The 22,512-nt window shown below is 39.4% G+C and overlaps 1 protein-coding gene across 4 annotated transcripts in view; it reads left to right on the forward strand.

Moving 5' to 3' along the window:
- Positions 1–955: 955 nt before the first annotated feature.
- Positions 956–22,512, forward strand: part of LOC139750199 (zinc transporter ZIP1-like) — an 87,127-nt gene continuing 65,570 nt past the window's right edge. For 2 of the 4 annotated variants that reach the window (XM_071664636.1, XM_071664625.1), the window contains exon 1: positions 18,935–19,081. In XM_071664636.1, the coding sequence (XP_071520737.1) occupies positions 18,951–19,081 (131 nt within the window). In that variant the 5' untranslated portion in view covers positions 18,935–18,950. Of the gene's footprint in view, positions 1,071–18,934; positions 19,082–22,512 lie in introns of those variants that run through there. The other 2 variants (XM_071664658.1, XM_071664647.1) reach the window with 2 other exon arrangements.

A 22,512-nucleotide genomic window follows, 5' to 3' on the forward strand; every position in this document is an offset into this window, starting at 1 on the left:
GTTTAGTTGTTGTCGCTGCTTGGATTAATAATGTAGAAAGCGTGAGAAGTTTTATATCCTCAATGGTGCTGGCGTCAGGGAGACAATTATGAACAATTAAAGTGGTATTTTAGGGAGTTAATTCAAATATTTTACCTTTGGACTTGTCCGCTTTTTGGAGGGCTGCCTTGATCAATGAGCCGAAGATTTACTGAAGTTCATGGTTGGTGTTGCTGATCACAATACTCTTTATTTCATAACAGTCTTTGTTTAGTGTACCCGTGTAGCATTAACCCACGTTACATAACGAGATACTTCACAATCTCCTATTGAATATATGAATTCGTAAAGATAATACTTCTTTCTTTACAATAATATATCATGAGTCATCTTTTTATTTTGTTTCTCTGCTTTTCGTGTCACTCTGTACACAATTACGTTCATCTTTCAATGTTATGTAATAAGATACGTGGGTGTATTATTGGATATATATATGATGTGCTGCTAGCATTTCATTTTCTTCGTGTATTCTAGCTTATTTCCAAGTAGAATATACTTACTTTTCACTCTTTATTTTTAATATAGTCCTTGCATGTGTCACATTTATTCGCAGTTACATAATATCATACCCTGTGCTCCAATTAATGATGCAGTTACTATGTTTCTTCCTTTAAATAATTTTATGCTTTTACGATAAAAGACATACTGTTTCCCTGCTGTAAAAGCTTTTGCCATGTAAACCCAGTTGGAGCTTTTGATATGAATTATACTGTCTTTTCATGATAGCTAAACACCAAAAAAAATATTTTCCTTTCCTTTCTATCCTAAACATCAGATTAGACTTTGAATTCATATGGGAGAGAAGTTATATATATATATATGTATATTTTAAGAGCTTGACTTACATCTTATTTGATAAGGGGAACTTATATACTTGATCAAATTCTTAAAGAAATGCCCAGCGCAATGCTTACGAGAACGATCCTGTAGAACTGGAACTGGTAAACAAGACTGTCTTTGACATGTATTTACAAGTACAGATTCTCACAAAAACGATTCCAGAGTCAGACAAATAAAACTGTGGTTAGAAGGTTGGTAAATGAATATTTAGTAATTGTACTATACTTGAATTCTTGTTTGAATATCATTAAACTGCAGACCTTGATGTGTGAGCTACTACTTTGTGTGAATCATGTCATGTGACAACGAAAGAATTAGAGTTGGCCGTCTGTTTAGGTGGAGCTTTGCCTGTCATTTTCAGATTGCTTTTATCCTTCCCATATATATATATATATATGTAGACTCATTGCACTGACAGCTGTAGATCGATCGGTAATTATATAGTGTGAGGACACTTAACTGAGTCACTGAAGATCATCATTGATTTTCGCATTGATAGTATTCTGTAATTAAGAGTAAAATTAGAAAAGTAGCATTCTTTTTTATTGTATCATTATTTTTGATCGTAGGATTATATGTAAAGTGATAGTAGGGAGGGCAACGTATATCAGAAAACGTAGATGATATACTTGGAGGAGAAAGCAAGATAATCTGTGAAAACTCAAGCTTATACCAGTGGTGGAAATATATTGGTGGTAATGTTAAGAGTTGCTGGCTACAACACTCATGGCTGCTTACAGTGAGGTTGGATGGTGGCTTTATTGGTCACCTAGCTTATTGTTCAGTTGTGTACATTTTGGGGACTGCATGACATTGAAATAATTTTTTCATTTGGTGTACAACGACCGAAAGCTAAGATAGGATTCGAATACTAGGGTTGTTGTTATAGGTTTCCTTGATTTTTATGATTTACGCTGTACAACATTCCTAAAGGAGTGCACATCTGAGCTAGCTCTGATCCTTCCTTGCCAATTTTGCCTCATAAAACTGAGACCTTTCCTTTTTTTTTGTAATAATACCTTGGGCTCATGCATCGCATTCCAAGAAAGAAGTTGGTATCCCTGAATACTGAAATACGAGACGATTGCTTTAGTGTCAGCAAAGTACATCTGCAATACTTTTTTTTTTCAGTTAATTTGATTTTGTATGTATTTTTATAATTTTGTTCCTTGTGGTCTCCAATTTTATGATACCAATCATACCTTGTAGTTCTCTGAGTTTCACCGGTGATCGCGTTATTAAATCCAACACCATGCGCAGCTCATTCAGTTTAACAGGACCATGTAATTGCTTTTCAGACTCACAAGATATATTGAGTTTTAATGATACACTATATATTGTTGTGACATCAGGTGAGTATTGCCAAGCTATCCAATTTGGCATCATGACATACACCAACCATGATCGCTGTTATGGAGGTTAGGTTGTTGTCGTAGGTTTACTTGATTTCAAGTGTTTCACATCCTATTATATCCCTGATTGAATGTTCTTCTAAGCTATGTCTAACATTACTTACCTATTTTGCCTGTCATACAACTTGGATTTTTCTTCCCTCTTGGAAGCATGTCTAAGAAAGACGGTATCCCTAAACACCAAAATTCAAGAAGATTGCTTTAGTGTTAACATAATACATGTGTAATATTGTATGATCAGATTATTGGTTTTCTGCATGAATTTTTATGATTTTGTTTTGCAATCTCCATTTTGATGATACAAACCATACTTGTTAGTTCATTGAGATTAACTAGGATGACAGTCTTAAGTCCAGTACCATTGCCAGCTCATGCGTTTCCACAGATCCTTACATTTGCTTTTTATACTCATCTTGAGAATTTTGATAATACACTGTATGTCATTGTGACACCAGGTGACTTGCTAAACTGTCAGAAATGGCATCATCATGTACACTAAACATGATCACCTAGTGAAATTCACAAAATTTATGCATAAAATCAAGTGCTGCCATGATATATTATCACAGGTCACAGACTGTGTACAGTAGACTATACCATTACAGGTGTCTTTTCACCACTGTTCTTCATGCTGCTTATATATCTTTGTATTCTTGTATTTAAGCTGAAAGGAGATTTTTAGCCAATCCAACTATCAACCCCTTGCTCTCCCTTCTGTATCTCCAAAGATTTTGAAACTCTTTTTGACTCATGTTTTCTCAAACACGTAGAAACCTATTCCCTTTTTTCTAATCACCTAATCACCTGGTCCTCCCCTCTTATGGATTTTAGTGAAACTTATATCATGGCCCCTGACATCTCCAAAGCATTTGACAGGGTGTGGTACATCTTTGCTTTATGAACCTTCCTTTGGCATATTTGCTTCTTTCTGTTTCTTAATGTATATCTTCCTCTCCAGCCATTCCATTGCAGTAGTCTTTAATGGAGTAACTTCCACTTCTTGTCATCAGCAGTGGCATTCCTCAGGATTCTGTTCTGTTGCCCATTCACTTTTTTCTTTTCATAAGTAATTTTTTTTTCAAACTGTAACCCTATTCACTCATGCTGATAATTTTGCTTTCTTCACTTGAGCTCATCTTCCTTTTAAATCTTGTTCTCTATCCTATGCTATACATATTTTCTTTCTCATTTCAGACCTGTGTAACATCTGGTTAACTTTGATGCACTGAAATGTGATATTCCTATATCTGAATTTCAGAATACCATAACTTAATGGACATAGCCATATCTTGCACTGTATCCAGGAAACTCCTCATAATTGATATCATAAAGTCTGGTACCCAAAAGCTAAGGCTGTTACATATGTGTGTTGATTTTTGTTCTTGTGAACAGGTGTTTCATATCTACAGGGGGTTTGATTTTTCCATAGTCTGAGAATACTGTTTACTTATTTGGGGTAATTCTTCCCATACCTCTTTATTGACAAGAGTGAAATCTGAAGCCTTCTGTCTCATTAATTATCCTGGCATCATATCTCCTTCCCAAGAATAGCTAAACTATGGAAGTCTCTACCTCCATTCAAATTTCCCATCTTCTATAACCATTGCACCTTTCACAGTCAAGTCTACAAATCCCTGCAAGACCATGGTTTTTCTTTCACTTGGTTTTGTATTTAATTGTCAGTCATGTCAGTCACTCAAAGCTATATAAACCCCACATTTTCCGTTTTTCATAGCCCTCCCTACTATTATGTGTATTGTAAAGATATATATGTCAGCATGCTCTTCTGGTCTCATTTTACTTAAGATACAATATACCATCATCGTTAAGTGAAATCGGTTAAATTCCAAGTGACTCAGGCAGTGCCCTAAACCTTTGTAACTACTAAACTGTTTTTGGTAAATAGTAAGGTTTATGGGTGCAGGCTTTATATTACTAATATTTTACAGGATTTTCATAGCTTTTTTATCAAATATTTACTACAGTTTTGGTATTTTACTCACAAATTATCCAGAAGCAGAAAAGTTGTTGGAAATATTGAAAAAGGACAGATTAATTGGGAGAGAAAGAAAAAAAAAGATATTGTGTTTTCATTGAAAAGTTAGACTATCTAGCAGGGGATATCAGAGGAGCATAGATGCATGGAACTGCAGGGAAAGTCCTGCCTGGGCTAAAACGATCAACCCTATCCAACTCTCTAACCAGGGGGTTTCTCAAAGAATGTTCTGTTTGCTCCTGTTTTGTTGTCTTTGATGATGTTATGCTAGAGTTCATTTGCAGGTTGTTCATTCTCCTCTTGGTGCATATTGTGTATTCTCCCCATTTTTGTCAATAGCTACAATGTGTTATGTAGTTATTTTTATGGTATTAATTCAGTATGGTTATCATATTCAAATAATATCACCAGACCATGTAACTGTTTGTGTAGGTTTACTGAGTACTTTCAGTATCTTTTAGATTCAAGTAAGATCTTATTATTGAATTCCCTTAGCATGGATTTTGGATGTGTGTATGAAGCTACATGACCAAATTGCATTTATGTCAGGGATACTCACTGCAGTCATCTCATATTCATTATAGCTTACTTTCAATATTTGTTTTTCTGAATGTTATTTTGGACATATATTAAGTTATTTTGCTACCTCTCCTTGTCTGATATTAGTTTTCATCATCTCTGAATGTTTCATTGTAATCTAAATCTGTTCCTGTGATTTTTTTCTTTACATCTACATGGTTGTCATATCTATCTACCTATCTATCTATATTTCATGCTATTCCATTTGGAATTCCCTCACAGGGATGGCCACAGCAACAGAGTCTCCATAACTAAAGGACTCCAGTGCTGCTTCTTAGCTTATAGTGCTTCACCCTTAACAGGCCTGTGGCAGAGGGCAAATCCAGCACCACGTTTGCAGAGGCTCCTACCTAATATTCCTAGTGACTACTACTTTCTAGTGCTCCTACCTACTACTACTTAATGTTACTACTAAATGCTCCTGCCTAAATCTTCCTACCTACTACTGATATCTACTGCTCTTACCATTTTGCCAAAAGGTAGAGCTAGCACATAGTGCTCAATGCAAGAAAATCTAGTTACGAAGAATGAGCTGCGTGAGTTAAGTATTGTCAAGTGTTACATATGATAAGGAGAGATTGTATGTTTGTGGACAGAATGCCACTAGTCCACATGATAGTGAAGCAGAAAGAAAAGACTGCTACCTGGGTCAGAGAAGTGAAACTTAACAACCATTAAAGTGCTGGCTCGCTAAGCAGATGCCACTCCTGATACCCAGGCAGGTAGTACTGGTAATATATTTCCTTGGTCATTGGCTGCTTATCAGCAGTCATTTACAATTATATTGTATCCCTTGTTAATTTGTTTAATTACTTGAATGAATTTTCAGTAATTATGCTTTGCACATTTATATATAGTATCTCACATGGATTTATTAGTATATTATCCATTTTCCATGTTCCTTGTGTATTTAGTTTCTACTTTTAGTCTTTTTTTTTTTTTCTTTAATTTCATATCCATGCTCCAAGGGGTCCTGCTCTATATGGACATGTACTCTGTTCTCTCGTAATCTATCCTGTCATATCATGATTTTCTTTTCCATGTTTTCTGCTAAAAACGGTTCCAGATGTCTTATGGATGTATTGTATTAGCATATTCAGACTCTGATTAGTTCTGGATATCATTCCAGTTTGGTATTAGTTCTGGATATCATTCCAGTTTGGTATTGTATACTGTTTTATCTTATACTTTTGATACTCCTGCCAGTATTGGTCTCTGCCAACATTCCACATTGATCAAGTGTTTGGTGCTGGTGTATGACGAGCATATTCATATCATGGCCATTTATAGTTGTACAATGATGTGAAATATGTTCTGTTTTTTAAAGAAATTTCCTTATGTCCACTGTCTCTATTCATCTCTTGGTTTTTTTTTGTTTTTTTTTTAGCTAGTTGGCACATTTTTGCTTTGATTTTGGTTCATTCCCCTTTTTACATTTTCTTTAGTTACACTTTCCTGTCTCTAAGCTACTCTTTTTTTTTTTTTTGCGGCTTAAGTATTTCTCTTCCTTCATACATGCTTGGGAATTCATAAAGTAGAAGATTTCCAGTTTTGGTAGCCCATATGCATTATTGGTTTATATTATACAGCTTGAGAATGGATGTTAACAAATGAAGCCTTTTCTTTGCCTGTTCCCAGCACTACCTCACTAGCCCCTCACATCTTTAGTTAGTATGTATTGTAACTTATCAAGATATTGTGATGATATCCTGTAATCAGATTAATTCTGATGCAACTGGAGGGATGTCTGATCATTATCTTGTGGAGGCTAAGGTGAAGATTAGTATGGGTTTTCAGAAAAGAAGAGTGAATGTTGGGGTGAAGAAGGTGGTGAGAGTAAGTGAGCTTGGGAAGGAGACCTGTGTGAAGAAGTATCAGGAGAGACTGTGTACAGAATGGAAAAAGGTGAGAACAATGGAAGTAAGGGGAGTGGGGGAGGAATGGGATGTATTTAGGGAATCAGTGATGGATTGCGCAAAAGATGCTTGTGGCATGAGAAGAGTGGGAGGTGGGCTGTTTAGAAAGGGTAGTGAGTGGTGGGATGAAGAAGTAAGAGTATTAGTGAAAGAGAAGAGAGAGGCATTTGGACGATTTTTGCAGGGAAAAAATGCAATTGAGTGGGAGAAGTATAAAAGAAAGAGACAGGAGGTCAAGAGAAAGGTGCAAGAGGTGAAAAAAAGGGCAAATGAGAGTTGGGGTGAGAGACTATCAGTAAATTTTAGGGAGAATAAAAAGATGTTCTGGAAGGAGGTAAATAGGGTGCGTAAGACAAGGGAGCAAATGGGAACTTCAGTGAAGGGCGTAAATGGGGAGGTGATAACAAGTAGTGGTGATGTGAGAAGGAGATGGAATGAGTATTTTGAAGGTTTGTTGAATGTGTCTGATGACAGAGTGGCAGATATAGGGTGTTTGGGTCGAGGTGGTGTGCAAAGTGAGAGGGTTAGGGAAAATGATTTGGTAAACAGAGAAGAGGTAGTAAAAGCTTTGCGGAAGATGAAAGCCGGCAAGGCAGCAGGTTTGGATGGTATTGCAGTGGAATTTATTAAAAAAGGGGGTGACTGTATTGTTGACTGGTTGGTAAGGTTATTTAATGTATGTATGACTCATGGTGAGGTGCCTGAGGATTGGCGGAATGCGTGCATAGTGCCATTGTACAAAGGCAAAGGGGATAAGAGTGAGTGCTCAAATTACAGAGGTATAAGTTTGTTGAGTATTCCTGGTAAATTATATGGGAGGGTATTGATTGAGAGGGTGAAGGCATGTACAGAGCATCAGATTGGGGAAGAGCAGTGTGGTTTCAGAAGTGGTAGAGGATGTGTGGATCAGGTGTTTGCTTTGAAGAATGTATGTGAGAAATACTTAGAAAAGCAAATGGATTTGTATGTAGCATTTATGGATCTGGAGAAGGCATATGATAGAGTTGATAGAGATGCTCTGTGGAAGGTATTAAGAATATATGGTGTGGGAGGCAAGTTGTTAGAAGCAGTGAAAAGTTTTTATCGAGGATGTAAGGCATGTGTACGTGTAGGAAGAGAGGAAAGTGATTGGTTCTCAGTGAATGTAGGTTTGCGGCAGGGGTGTGTGATGTCTCCATGGTTGTTTAATTTGTTTATGGATGGGGTTGTTAGGGAGGTAAATGCAAGAGTCTTGGAAAGAGGGGCAAGTATGAAGTCTGTTGGGGATGAGAGAGCTTGGGAAGTGAGTCAGTTGTTGTTCGCTGATGATACAGCGCTGGTGGCGGATTCATGTGAGAAACTGCAGAAGCTGGTGACGGAGTTTGGAAAAGTGTGTGGAAGAAGAAAGTTAAGAGTAAATGTGAATAAGAGCAAGGTTATTAGGTACAGTAGGGTTGAGGGTCAAGTCAATTGGGAGGTGAGTTTGAATGGAGAAAAACTGGAGGAAGTGAAGTGTTTTAGATATCTTGGAGTGGATCTGGCAGCGGATGGAACCATGGAAGCGGAAGTGGATCATAGGGTGGGGGAGGGGGCGAAAATTCTGGGAGCCTTGAAGAATGTGTGGAAGTCGAGAACATTATCTCGGAAAGCAAAAATGGGTATGTTTGAAGGAATAGTGGTTGCAACAATGTTGTATGGTTGCGAGGTGTGGGCTATGGATAGAGTTGTGCGCAGGAGGGTGGATGTGCTGGAAATGAGATGTTTGAGGACAATGTGTGGTGTGAGGTGGTTTGATCGAGTAAGTAATAATAAGGTAAGAGAGATGTGTGGTAATAAAAAGAGTGTGGCTGAGAGAGCAGAAGGTATTTTGAAATGGTTTGGTCACTTGGAGAGAATGAGTGAGGAAAGATTGACAAAGAGGATATATGTCAGAGGTGGAGGGAATGAGAAGTGGGAGACCAAATTGGAGGTGGAAAGATGTAGTGAAAAAGACTGAGTGATTGGGGCCTGAACATGCAGGAGGGTGAAAGGTGTGCAAGGAATAGAGTGAATTGGAACGATGTGGTATACCGGGGTTGACGTGCTGTCAATAGATTGAACCAGGGCATGTGAAGCGTCCGGGGTAAACCATGGAAAGTTGTGTGGGGCCTGGATGTGGAAAGGGAGCTGTGGTTTCCGTGCATTATACATGACAGCTAGAGACTGAGTGTGAACGAATGTGGCATTTGTTGTCTTTTCCTAGCGCTACCTTGCGCACATACGGGGGGAGGGGGTTGTTATTTCATGTGTGGCTGGGTGGCGATGGGAATGAATAAAGGCAGACAGTATGAATTATGTACATGTGTACATTTGTATATGTCCGTGTGTGTATATATATGTATACGTTGAGATGTATAGGGATGTATACACACACACACACACACACACACACACACACACACACACACACACACACACACACAAATTATCCCTGGGGATAGGAGAGAAAGAATACTTCCCACATATTCCCTGTGTGTTGTAGAAGGCGACTCTTTAGGGAAGGGAGCGCGGAGCTGGAAATCCTTTCCTTTCTTTTTTGATTTTCCAAAAGAAGGAACAGAGAAGGGGGCCAAGTGAGGATATTCTCTCAAAGGCTCAGTCCTCAGTTCTTAACACTACCTTGCTAATGTGGGAAATGGCGAATAGTATGAAAAAAAAATACACACACAGACACACAGGATGAGTTTCCCTTATCCAAAATTCCTGGGACCAGAAGTGTTTTGGATTTTGGAATATTTGCATATACATAATGAGATATGTTAGGGATGGGACCTAAGTCTAAACACAAAAGCCATTTGTTTCATATACACATTATACACATAACCTGAAGGTGATTTATATAATATTTTTAATAACTTTATGCGTGAAACAAAGTTTTTGTAACACTGAACCATCAGAAAGCTTAGGTGTCACAATCTGGGCTACCCATGAGGACAATCTGTGGTTGTTTGGTATCACCTTTATTCCTGACTGAATTTTTATGCTACTGATAAGCGATCGTTTTCTTACTCTGATTCACACATGTGCTTACAGTAAAAAGATATGAAATACCATTAATACAATGAAAACATGTGTTTAGTGTAACTAAGCAGCACAGGAGCATCAGTAGAATACCTTTATCAGCTCTTAAGCAATAACAACAACTAACAACTGCAGGTTTTCAGTTTCCACCTATGATGCTGTGTTTTGATTAAAAGGTTACAGTACACTGTATTTTATTTTTTAGGTTTTATTTGAGATATAAAGATAGAAGAAATAGGTATTGTGTCAAAGTAATTGAAATTAAGATATACAAAAGTTTGAACTTTTTCTTTTTTCTTTTCTTTTCAGGAATAAAGAAGAAAAATGCTAAGAATAGTAACTATCAAGGGCATTGCCCTTGGAGTTATGTTTATCATCACTTTTATCTGCACTATGCTGCCCATAATCTTCGTCAAACACATCAGACAGACGCATGATTTCAGTCGTAGATCCAAGTAAGTCACTTTATGCATCTTATGGAAATGTATTTGACTTCTTTCTTTTGTGATTCTGTATTTAGTTAAATTTCATATCATTACTGCATTTGATGGGACTCGATGAAAGATATGAGCATTATGCTTCACATGCTTTTTCCAGTATTTTTGCTTTGAAACCTTGAAGAATTTTGCTTATTAATTGAAGGAAATTGTGAAATGTTCACCCATTGTGGCAAAAATTTGAAAAAATATTTTATGTGACCATTTTGCATGGGACGCAGAAATGTGCATGAAGATATTTTTTGGCAGTATGGTTATGATTATATTCCAAATGAACAGATGTGTGAGGTGAAGGTATCTAATTTTGACTGGAACAATTGACATTAAGTAGAATGTAGTTTATGTAAGGAATTTAAGAAAGGATCAGAAACAGTGAAGAATTTTTGGTAAGTGCAGTAGAATATTCTGGATCTGTTTTTCTCCTCCAATCTATCCCCCAGTTAGTTAGTTTGACTACATTCCCATAAATGTATCTATTTTGATAGCACATGCCTCTCCAGCATCCCCTTCTGAATGTCAGTATTGGCACCTCAACAAAGCTAACTGGATTAACTTAAGAAAAGTCTTTCCTGACTTTCCATGGATAAATTACTGTCTCTTATGTGGTGATGCCTATGTGTCTGCAAAAGGTAGCTTTTGTCCCTTCTTTGTCCAAGATAGGTAAGGGATCAGGCAAAGTGGGTTTGGAAAAAGTCCCCTTCCTCTAACTCCTATACAGCACTTAACATTGCCCATAATCATTGCAGATTTGTTACTTGTGAGCCAGAACCAGTTAGAAAACAAAGATCTCTAACTTGGAGGGAGAGGTGAAAATTCTGGATGTACTTGGTCAGGGCCCCTGCACATACATTATTGCTTGCTGTAATTTGGTTAATGAGAGTGCCATCTACATCTATATTTATGACATACTATTTACAATGTTTGAATAACATTTTGAATATTATTTGTTACATTCATTACATTACATTATATTCAAATTATTGTTGCAAAACTATCTCAATAAATCTTTGTGATGAATGTTAAATATTGCAAGTGTAATGAGAGATTCTAACTATGTACAATGTTTCTTGTACATTAGCATATTACTGGGAAGATGTGCTGAAGATGAAGCAAGATAAAGTTCAGTAATTTCAAAATAATCAGTCTGTCCTGGTTGTCTTAGTTTTTTGATGCTTAGCATTTGGTGAAGTAAGGCATTTACATCACATGTTTTAATTTAATGAAAGTATTTTCCTTATTATCAGTAATTTAAGAATATTTTTATGGTACACATGAATGATGTATATGACTGTATATATATATATTTTTTTTTTTTTTTTTTTTTTTTTTTTTTTTTTTTTTATACTTTGTCGCTGTCTCCCGCGTTTGCGAGGTAGCGCAAGGAAACAGACGAAAGAAATGGCCCAACCCCCCCCCCCCATACACATGTACATACACACGTCCACACACGCAAATATTCATACCTACACAGCTTTCCATGGTTTACCCCAGACGCTTCACATGCCTTGATTCAATCCACTGACAGCACGTCAACCCCTGTATACCACATCGCTCCAATTCACTCTATTCCTTGCCCTCCTTTCACCCTCCTGCATGTTCAGGCCCCGATCACACAAAATCCTTTTCACTCCATCTTTCCACCTCCAATTTGGTCTCCCTCTTCTCCTCGTTCCCTCCACCTCCGACACATATATCCTCTTGGTCAATCTTTCCTCACTCATTCTCTCCATGTGCCCAAACCACTTCAAAACACCCTCTTCTGCTCTCTCAACCACGCTCTTTTTATTTCCACACATCTCTCTTACCCTTACGTTACTTACTCGATCAAACCACCTCACACCACACATTGTCCTCAAACATCTCATTTCCAGCACATCCATCCTCCTACGCACAACTCTATCCATAGCCCACGCCTCGCAACCATACAACATTGTTGGAACTACTATTCCTTCAAACATACCCATTTTTGCTTTCCGGGATAATGTTCTCGACTTCCACACATTTTTCAAGGCTCCCAAAATTTTCGCCCCCTCCCCCACCCTATGATCCACTTCCGCTTCCATGGTTCCATCCGCTGACAGATCCACTCCCAGATATCTAAAACACTTCACTTCCTCCAGCCTCTCACCATTCAAACTCACCTCCCAATTGACTTGACCCTCAACCCTACTGTACCTAATAACCTTGCTCTTATTGACATTTACTCTTAACTTTCTTCTTCCACACACTTTACCAAACTCCGTCACCAGCTTCTGCAGTTTCTCACATGAATCCGCCACCAGCGCTGTATCATCAGCGAACAACAACTGACTCACTTCCCAAGCTCTCTCATCCCCAACAGACTTCATACTTGCCCCTCTTTCCAAAACTCTTGCATTTACCTCCCTAACAACCCCATCCATAAACAAATTAAACAACCATGGAGACATCACACACCCCTGCCGCAAACCTACATTCACTGAGAACCAATCACTTTCCTCTCTTCCTACACGTACACATGCCTTACATCCTCGATAAAAACTTTTCACTGCTTCTAACAACTTTCCTCCCACACCATATATTCTTAATACCTTCCACAGAGCATCTCTATCAACTCTATCATATGCCTTCTCCAGATCCATAAATGCTACATACAAATCCATTTGCTTTTCTAAGTATTTCTCACATACATTCTTCAAAGCAAACACCTGATCCACACATCCTCTACCACTTCTGAAACCACACTGCTCTTCCCCAATCTGATGCTCTGTACATGCCTTCACCCTCTCAATCAATACCCTCCCATATAATTTACCAGGAATACTCAACAAACTTATACCTCTGTAATTTGAGCACTCACTCTTATCCCCTTTGCCTTTGTACAATGGCACTATGCAAGCATTCCGCCAATCCTCAGGCACCTCACCATGAGTCATACATACATTAAATAACCTTACCAACCAGTCAACAATACAGTCACCCCCTTTTTTAATAAATTCCACTGCAATACCATCCAAACCTGCTGCCTTGCCGGCTTTCATCTTCCGCAAAGCTTTTACTACCTCTTCTCTGTTTACCAAATCATTTTCCCTAACCCTCTCACTTTGCACACCACCTCGACCCAAACACCCTATATCTGCCACTCTATATATATATATATATATATATATATTATTTTATTTTTTTTATTATACTTTGTCGCTGTCTCCCGTGTTTGCGTGGTAGCGCAAGGAAACAGACGAAAGAAATGGCCCAACCCCCCCCCATACACATGTATATACATACGTCCACACACGCAAATATACATACCTACACAGCTTTCCATGGTAAACCCCAGACGCTTCACATGCCTTAATTCAATCCACTGACAGCACGTCAACCCCGGTATACCACATCGCTCCAATTCACTCTATTCCTTGCCCTCCTTTCACCCTCCTGCATGTTCAGGCCCCGATCACACAAAATCTTTTTCACTCCATCTTTCCACCTCCAATTTGGTCTCCCTCTTCTCCTCGTTCCCTCCACCTCCGACACATATATCCTCTTGGTCAATCTTTCCTCACTCATTCTCTCCATGTGCCCAAACCACTTCAAAACACCCTCTTCTGCTCTCTCAACCACGCTCTTTTTATTTCCACACATCTCTCTTACCCATACGTTACTCACTCGATCAAACCACCTCACACCACACATTGTCCTCAAACATCTCATTTCCAGCACATCCATCCTCCTGCGCACAACTCTATCCATAGCCCACGCCTCGCAACCATACAACATTGTTGGAACCACTATTCCTTCAAACATACCCATTTTTGCTTTCCGAGATAATGTTCTCGACTTCCACACATTCTTCAAGGCCCCCAGAATTTTCGCCCCCTCCCCCACCCAATGATCCACTTCCGCTTCCATGGTTCCATCCGCTGCCAGATCCACTCCCAGATATCTAAAACACTTCACTTCCTCCAGTTTTTCTCCATTCAAACTCACCTCCCAATTGACTTGACCCTCAACCCTACTGTACATAATAACCTTGCTCTTATTCACATTTACTCTTAACTTTCTTCTTCCACACACTTTACCAAACTCAGTCACCAGCTTCTGCAGTTTCTCACATGAATCAGCCACCAGCGCTGTATCATCAGCGAACAACAACTGACTCACTTCCCAAGCTCTCTCATCCCCAACTGACTTCATACTTGCCCCTCTTTCCAAGACTCTTGCATTTACCTCCCTAACAACCCCATCCATAAACAAATTAAACAACCATGGAGACATCACACACCCCTGCCGCAAACCTACATTCACATATATATATATATATGTGTGTGTGTGTATGTGTGTGTGTATGTGTGTGTATCCTCCCCTCCTTGTATTAACTTTCTAAAATGGGAAACAGAAGAAGGAGTCACGCGGGGAGCGCTCATCCTCCTCGAAGGCTCAGAGTGGGGTGCCTAAATGTGTGTGGATGTAATCAAGATGTGAAAAAAGGAGAGATAGGTTGTATGTTTGAGGAAAGGAACCTGGATGTTGTGGCTCTGAGTGAAACGAAGCTCAAGGGTAAAGGGGAAGAGTGGTTTGGGAATGTCTGGGGAGTAAAGTCAGGGGTTAGTGAGAGGACAAGAGCAAGGGAAGAAGTAGCAATACTCCTGAAACAGGAGTTGTGGGAGTATGTGATAGAGTGTAAGAAAGTAAATTCTCGATTAATATGGGTAAAACTGAAAATTGATGGAGAGAGGTGGGTGATTATTGGTGCATATGCACCTGGGCATGAGAAGAAAGATCATGAGAGGCAAGTGTTTTGGGAGCAGCTGAATGAGTGTGTTAGTGGTTTTGATGCACGAGACCGGGTTATAGTGATGGGTGATTTGAATGCAAAGGTGAGTAATGTGGCAGTTGAGGGAATAATTGGTATACATGGGGTGTTCAGTGTTGTAAATGGAAATGGTGAAGAGCTTGTAGATTTATGTGCTGAAAAAGAACTGATGATTGGGAATACCTGGTTTAAAAAGCGAGATATACATAAGTATACTTATGTAAGTAGGAGAGATGGCCAGAGAGCGTTATTGGATTACGTGTTAATTGACAGGCGTGCGAAAGAGAGACTTTTGGATGTTAATGTGCTGAGAGGTGCAACTGGAGGGATGTCTGATCATTATCTTGTGGAGGCTAAGGTGAAGATTTGTATGGGTTTTCAGAAAAGAAGAGTGAATGTTGGGGTGAAGAGGGTGGTGAGAGTAAGTGAGCTTGGGAAGGAGACCTGTGTGAGGAAGTACCAGGAGAGACTGAGTACAGAATGGAAAAAGGTGAGAACAATGGAAGTAAGGGGAGTGGGGGAGGAATGGGATGTATTTAGGGAATCAGTGATGGATTGCGCAAAAGATGCTTGTGGCATGAGAAGAGTGGGAGGTGGGTTGATTAGACAGGGTAGTGAGTGGTGGGATGAAGAAGTAAGAGTATTAGTGAAAGAGAAGAGAGAGGCATTTGGACGATTTTTGCAGGGAAAAAATGCAATTGAGTGGGAGATGTATAAAAGAAAGAGACAGGAGGTCAAGAGAAAGGTGCAAGAGGTGAAAAAAAGGGCAAATGAGAGTTGGGGTGAGAGAGTATCATTAAATTTTAGGGAGAATAAAAAGATGTTCTGGAAGGAGGTAAATAGGGTGCGTAAGACAAGGGAGCAAATGGGAACTTCAGTGAAGGGCGTAAATGGGGAGGTGATAACAAGTAGTGGTGATGTGAGAAGGAGATGGAATGAGTATTTTGAAGGTTTGTTGAATGTGTCTGATGACAGAGTGGCAGATATAGGGTGTTTGGGTCGAGGTGGTGTGCAAAGTGAGAGGGTTAGGGAAAATGATTTGGTAAACAGAGAAGAGGTAGTAAAAGCTTTGCGGAAGATGAAAGCCGGCAAGGCAGCAGGTTTGGATGGTATTGCAGTGGAATTTATTAAAAAAGGGGGTGACTGTATTGTTGACTGGTTGGTAAGGTTATTTAATGTATGTATGACTCATGGTGAGGTGCCTGAGGATTGGCGGAATGCGTGCATAGTGCCATTGTACAAAGGCAAAGGGGATAAGAGTGAGTGCTCAAATTACAGAGGTATAAGTTTGTTGAGTATTCCTGGTAAATTATATGGGAGGGTATTGATTGAGAGGGTGAAGGCATGTACAGAGCATCAGATTGGGGAAGAGCAGTGTGGTTTCAGAAGTGGTAGAGGATGTGTGGATCAGGTGTTTGCTTTGAAGAATGTATGTGAGAAATACTTAGAAAAGCAAATGGATTTGTATGTAGCATTTATGGATCTGGAGAAGGCATATGATAGAGTTGATAGAGATGCTCTGTGGAAGGTATTAAGAATATATGGTGTGGGAGGCAAGTTGTTAGAAGCAGTGAAAAGTTTTTATCGAGGATGTAAGGCATGTGTACGTGTAGGAAGAGAGGAAAGTGATTGGTTCTCAGTGAATGTAGGTTTGCGGCAGGGGTGTGTGATGTCTCCATGGTTGTTTAATTTGTTTATGGATGGGGTTGTTAGGGAGGTAAATGCAAGAGTCTTGGAAAGAGGGGCAAGTATGAAGTCTGTTGGGGATGAGAGAGCTTGGGAAGTGAGTCAGTTGTTGTTCGCTGATGATACAGCGCTGGTGGCGGATTCATGTGAGAAACTGCAGAAGCTGGTGACGGAGTTTGGAAAAGTGTGTGGAAGAAGAAAGTTAAGAGTAAATGTGAATAAGAGCAAGGTTATTAGGTACAGTAGGGTTGAGGGTCAAGTCAATTGGGAGGTGAGTTTGAATGGAGAAAAACTGGAGGAAGTGAAGTGTTTTAGATATCTTGGAGTGGATCTGGCAGCGGATGGAACCATGGAAGCGGAAGTGGATCATAGGGTGGGGGAGGGGGCGAAAATTCTGGGAGCCTTGAAGAATGTGTGGAAGTCGAGAACATTATCTCGGAAAGCAAAAATGGGTATGTTTGAAGGAATAGTGGTTGCAACAATGTTGTATGGTTGCGAGGTGTGGGCTATGGATAGAGTTGTGCGCAGGAGGGTGGATGTGCTGGAAATGAGATGTTTGAGGACAATGTGTGGTGTGAGGTGGTTTGATCGAGTAAGTAATAATAAGGTAAGAGAGATGTGTGGTAATAAAAAGAGTGTGGCTGAGAGAGCAGAAGGTATTTTGAAATGGTTTGGTCACTTGGAGAGAATGAGTGAGGAAAGATTGACAAAGAGGATATATGTCAGAGGTGGAGGGAATGAGAAGTGGGAGACCAAATTGGAGGTGGAAAGATGTAGTGAAAAAGACTGAGTGATTGGGGCCTGAACATGCAGGAGGGTGAAAGGTGTGCAAGGAATAGAGTGAATTGGAACGATGTGGTATACCGGGGTTGACGTGCTGTCAATAGATTGAACCAGGGCATGTGAAGCGTCCGGGGTAAACCATGGAAAGTTGTGTGGGGCCTGGATGTGGAAAGGGAGCTGTGGTTTCCGTGCATTATACATGACAGCTAGAGACTGAGTGTGAACGAATGTGGCATTTGTTGTCTTTTCCTAGCGCTACCTTGCGCACATACGGGGGGAGGGGGTTGTTATTTCATGTGTGGCTGGGTGGCGATGGGAATGAATAAAGGCAGACAGTATGAATTATGTACATGTGTACATATGTATATGTCCGTGTGTGTATATATATGTATACGTTGAGATGTATAGGGATGTATACACACACACACACACACACACACACACACACAAATTATCCCTGGGGATAGGAGAGAAAGAATACTTCCCACATATTCCCTGTGTGTTGTAGAAGGCGACTCTTTAGGGAAGGGAGCGCGGAGCTGGAAATCCTTTCCTTTCTTTTTTGATTTTCCAAAAGAAGGAACAGAGAAGGGGGCCAAGTGAGGATATTCTCTCAAAGGCTCAGTCCTCAGTTCTTAACACTACCTTGCTAATGTGGGAAATGGCGAATAGTATGAAAAAAAAATACACACACAGACACACAGGATGAGTTTCCCTTATCCAAAATTCCTGGGACCAGAAGTGTTTTGGATTTTGGAATATTTGCATATACATAATGAGATATGTTAGGGATGGGACCTAAGTCTAAACACAAAAGCCATTTGTTTCATATACACATTATACACATAACCTGAAGGTGATTTATATAATATTTTTAATAACTTTATGCGTGAAACAAAGTTTTTGTAACACTGAACCATCAGAAAGCTTAGGTGTCACAATCTGGGCTACCCATGAGGACAATCTGTGGTTGTTTGGTATCACCTTTATTCCTGACTGAATTTTTATGCTACTGATAAGCGATCGTTTTCTTACTCTGATTCACACATGTGCTTACAGTAAAAAGATATGAAATACCATTAATACAATGAAAACATGTGTTTAGTGTAACTAAGCAGCACAGGAGCATCAGTAGAATACCTTTATCAGCTCTTAAGCAATAACAACAACTAACAACTGCAGGTTTTCAGTTTCCACCTATGATGCTGTGTTTTGATTAAAAGGTTACAGTACACTGTATTTTATTTTTTAGGTTTTATTTGAGATATAAAGATAGAAGAAATAGGTATTGTGTCAAAGTAATTGAAATTAAGATATACAAAAGTTTGAACTTTTTCTTTTTTCTTTTCTTTTCAGGAATAAAGAAGAAAAATGCTAAGAATAGTAACTATCAAGGGCATTGCCCTTGGAGTTATGTTTATCATCACTTTTATCTGCACTATGCTGCCCATAATCTTCGTCAAACACATCAGACAGACGCATGATTTCAGTCGTAGATCCAAGTAAGTCACTTTATGCATCTTATGGAAATGTATTTGACTTCTTTCTTTTGTGATTCTGTATTTAGTTAAATTTCATATCATTACTGCATTTGATGGGACTCGATGAAAGATATGAGCATTATGCTTCACATGCTTTTTCCAGTATTTTTGCTTTGAAACCTTGAAGAATTTTGCTTATTAATTGAAGGAAATTGTGAAATGTTCACCCATTGTGGCAAAAATTTGAAAAAATATTTTATGTGACCATTTTGCATGGGACGCAGAAATGTGCATGAAGATATTTTTTGGCAGTATGGTTATGATTATATTCCAAATGAACAGATGTGTGAGGTGAAGGTATCTAATTTTGACTGGAACAATTGACATTAAGTAGAATGTAGTTTATATAAGGAATTTAAGAAAGGATCAGAAACAGTGAAGAATTTTTGGTAAGTGCAGTAGAATATTCTGGATCTGTTTTTCTCCTCCAATCTATCCCCCAGTTAGTTAGTTTGACTACATTCCCATAAATGTATCTATTTTGATAGCACATGCCTCTCCAGCATCCCCTTCTGAATGTCAGTATTGGCACCTCAACGAAGCTAACTGGATTAACTTAAGAAAAGTCTTTCCTGACTTTCCATGGATAAATTACTGTCTCTTATGTGGTGATGCCTATGTGTCTGCAAAAGGTAGCTTTTGTCCCTTCTTTGTCCAAGATAGGTAAGGGATCAGGCAAAGTGGGTTTGGAAAAAGTCCCCTTCCTCTAACTCCTATACAGCACTTAACATTGCCCATAATCATTGCAGATTTGTTACTTGTGAGCCAGAACCAGTTAGAAAACAAAGATCTCTAACTTGGAGGGAGAGGTGAAAATTCTGGATGTACTTGGTCAGGGCCCCTGCACATACATTATTGCTTGCTGTAATTTGGTTAATGAGAGTGGCATCTACATCTATATTTATGACATACTATTTACAATGTTTGAATAACATTTTGAATATTATTTGTTACATTCATTACATTACATTATATTCAAATTATTGTTGCAAAACTATCTCAATAAATCTTTGTGATGAATGTTAAATATTGCAAGTGTAATGAGAGATTCTAACTATGTACAATGTTTCTTGTACATTAGCATATTACTGGGAAGATGTGCTGAAGATGAAGCAAGATAAAGTTCAGTAATTTCAAGATAATCAGTCTGTCCTGGTTGTCTTAGTTTTTTGATGCTTAGCATTTGGTGAAGTAAGGCATTTACATCACATGTTTTAATTTAATGAAAGTATTTTCCTTATTATCAGTAATTTAAGAATATTTTTATGGTACACATGAATGATGTATATGACTGTATATATATATATATATATATATATATATATATATATATATATATATATTATTTTATTTTTTTTATTATACTTTGTCGCTGTCTCCCGTGTTTGCGTGGTAGCGCAAGGAAACAGACGAAAGAAATGGCCCAACCCCCCCCCATACACATGTATATACATACGTCCACACACGCAAATATACATACATACACAGCTTTCCATGGTAAACCCCAGACGCTTCACATGCCTTGATTCAATCCACTGACAGCACGTCAACCCCGGTATACCACATCGCTCCAATTCACTCTATTCCTTGCCCTCCTTTCACCCTCCTGCATGTTCAGGCCCCGATCACACAAAATCTTTTTCACTCCATCTTTCCACCTCCAATTTGGTCTCCCTCTTCTCCTCGTTCCCTCCACCTCCGACACATATATCCTCTTGGTCAATCTTTCCTCACTCATTCTCTCCATGTGCCCAAACCACTTCAAAACACCCTCTTCTGCTCTCTCAACCACGCTCTTTTTATTTCCACACATCTCTCTTACCCATACGTTACTCACTCGATCAAACCACCTCACACCACACATTGTCCTCAAACATCTCATTTCCAGCACATCCATCCTCCTGTGCACAACTCTATCCATAGCCAACGCCTCGCAACCATACAACATTGTTGGAACCACTATTCCTTCAAACATACCCATTTTTGCTTTCCGAGATAATGTTCTCGACTTCCACACATTCTTCAAGGCCCCCAGAATTTTCGCCCCCTCCCCCACCCAATGATCCACTTCCGCTTCCATGGTTCCATCCGCTGCCAGATCCACTCCCAGATATCTAAAACACTTCACTTCCTCCAGTTTTTCTCCATTCAAACTCACCTCCCAATTGACTTGACCCTCAACCCTACTGTACATAATAACCTTGCTCTTATTCACATTTACTCTTAACTTTCTTCTTCCACACACTTTACCAAACTCAGTCACCAGCTTCTGCAGTTTCTCACATGAATCAGCCACCAGCGCTGTATCATCAGCGAACAACAACTGACTCACTTCCCAAGCTCTCTCATCCCCAACTGACTTCATACTTGCCCCTCTTTCCAAAACTCTTGCATTCACCTCCCTAACAACCCCATCCATAAACAAATTAAACAACCATGGAGACATCACACACCCCTGCCGCAAACGTACATTCACTGAGAACCAATCACTTTCCTCTCTTCCTACACGTACACATGCCTTACATCCTCTATAAAAACTTTTCACTGCTTCTAACAACTTTCCTCCCACACCATATGTTCTTAATACCTTCCACAGAGCATCTCTATCAACTCTATCATATGCCTTCTCCAGATCCATAAATGCTACATACATATATATATATATATATATATTTTTTTTTTTTTTTATACTTTGTCGCTGTCTCCTGCGTTTGCGAGGTAGCGCAAGGAAACAGACGAAAGAAATGGCCCAACCCCCCCATACACATGTATATACATACGTCCACACACGCAAATATACATACCTACACAGCTTTCCATGGTTTACCCCAGACGCTTCACATGCCTTGATTCAATCCACTGACAGCACGTCAACCCCGGTATACCACATCGCTCCAATTCACTCTATTCCTTGCCCTCCTTTCACCCTCCTGCATGTTCAGGCCCCGATCACACAAAATCTTTTTCACTCCATCTTTCCACCTCCAATTTGGTCTCCCTCTTCTCCTTGCTCCCTCCACCTCTGACACATATATCCTCTTGGTCAATCTTTCCTCACTCATCCTCTCCATGTGCCCAAACCACTTCAAAACACCCTCTTCTGCTCTCTCAACCACGCTCTTTTTATTTCCACACATCTCTCTTGCCCTTACGTTACTCACTCGATCAAACCACCTCACACCAGACATTGTCCTCAAACATCTCATTTCCAGCACATCCATCCTCCTGCGCACAACTCTCTCCATAGCCCATGCCTCGCAACCATACAACATTGTTGGAACCACTATTCCTTCAAACATACCCATTTTTGCTTTCCGAGATAATGTTCTCGACTTCCACACATTCTTCAAGGCCCCCAGAATTTTCACCCCCTCCCCCACCCTATGATCCAC

This window comes from Panulirus ornatus, chromosome 1, assembly GCF_036320965.1.
Source record: "Panulirus ornatus isolate Po-2019 chromosome 1, ASM3632096v1, whole genome shotgun sequence".
Taxonomy (NCBI): domain Eukaryota; kingdom Metazoa; phylum Arthropoda; class Malacostraca; order Decapoda; family Palinuridae; genus Panulirus; species Panulirus ornatus.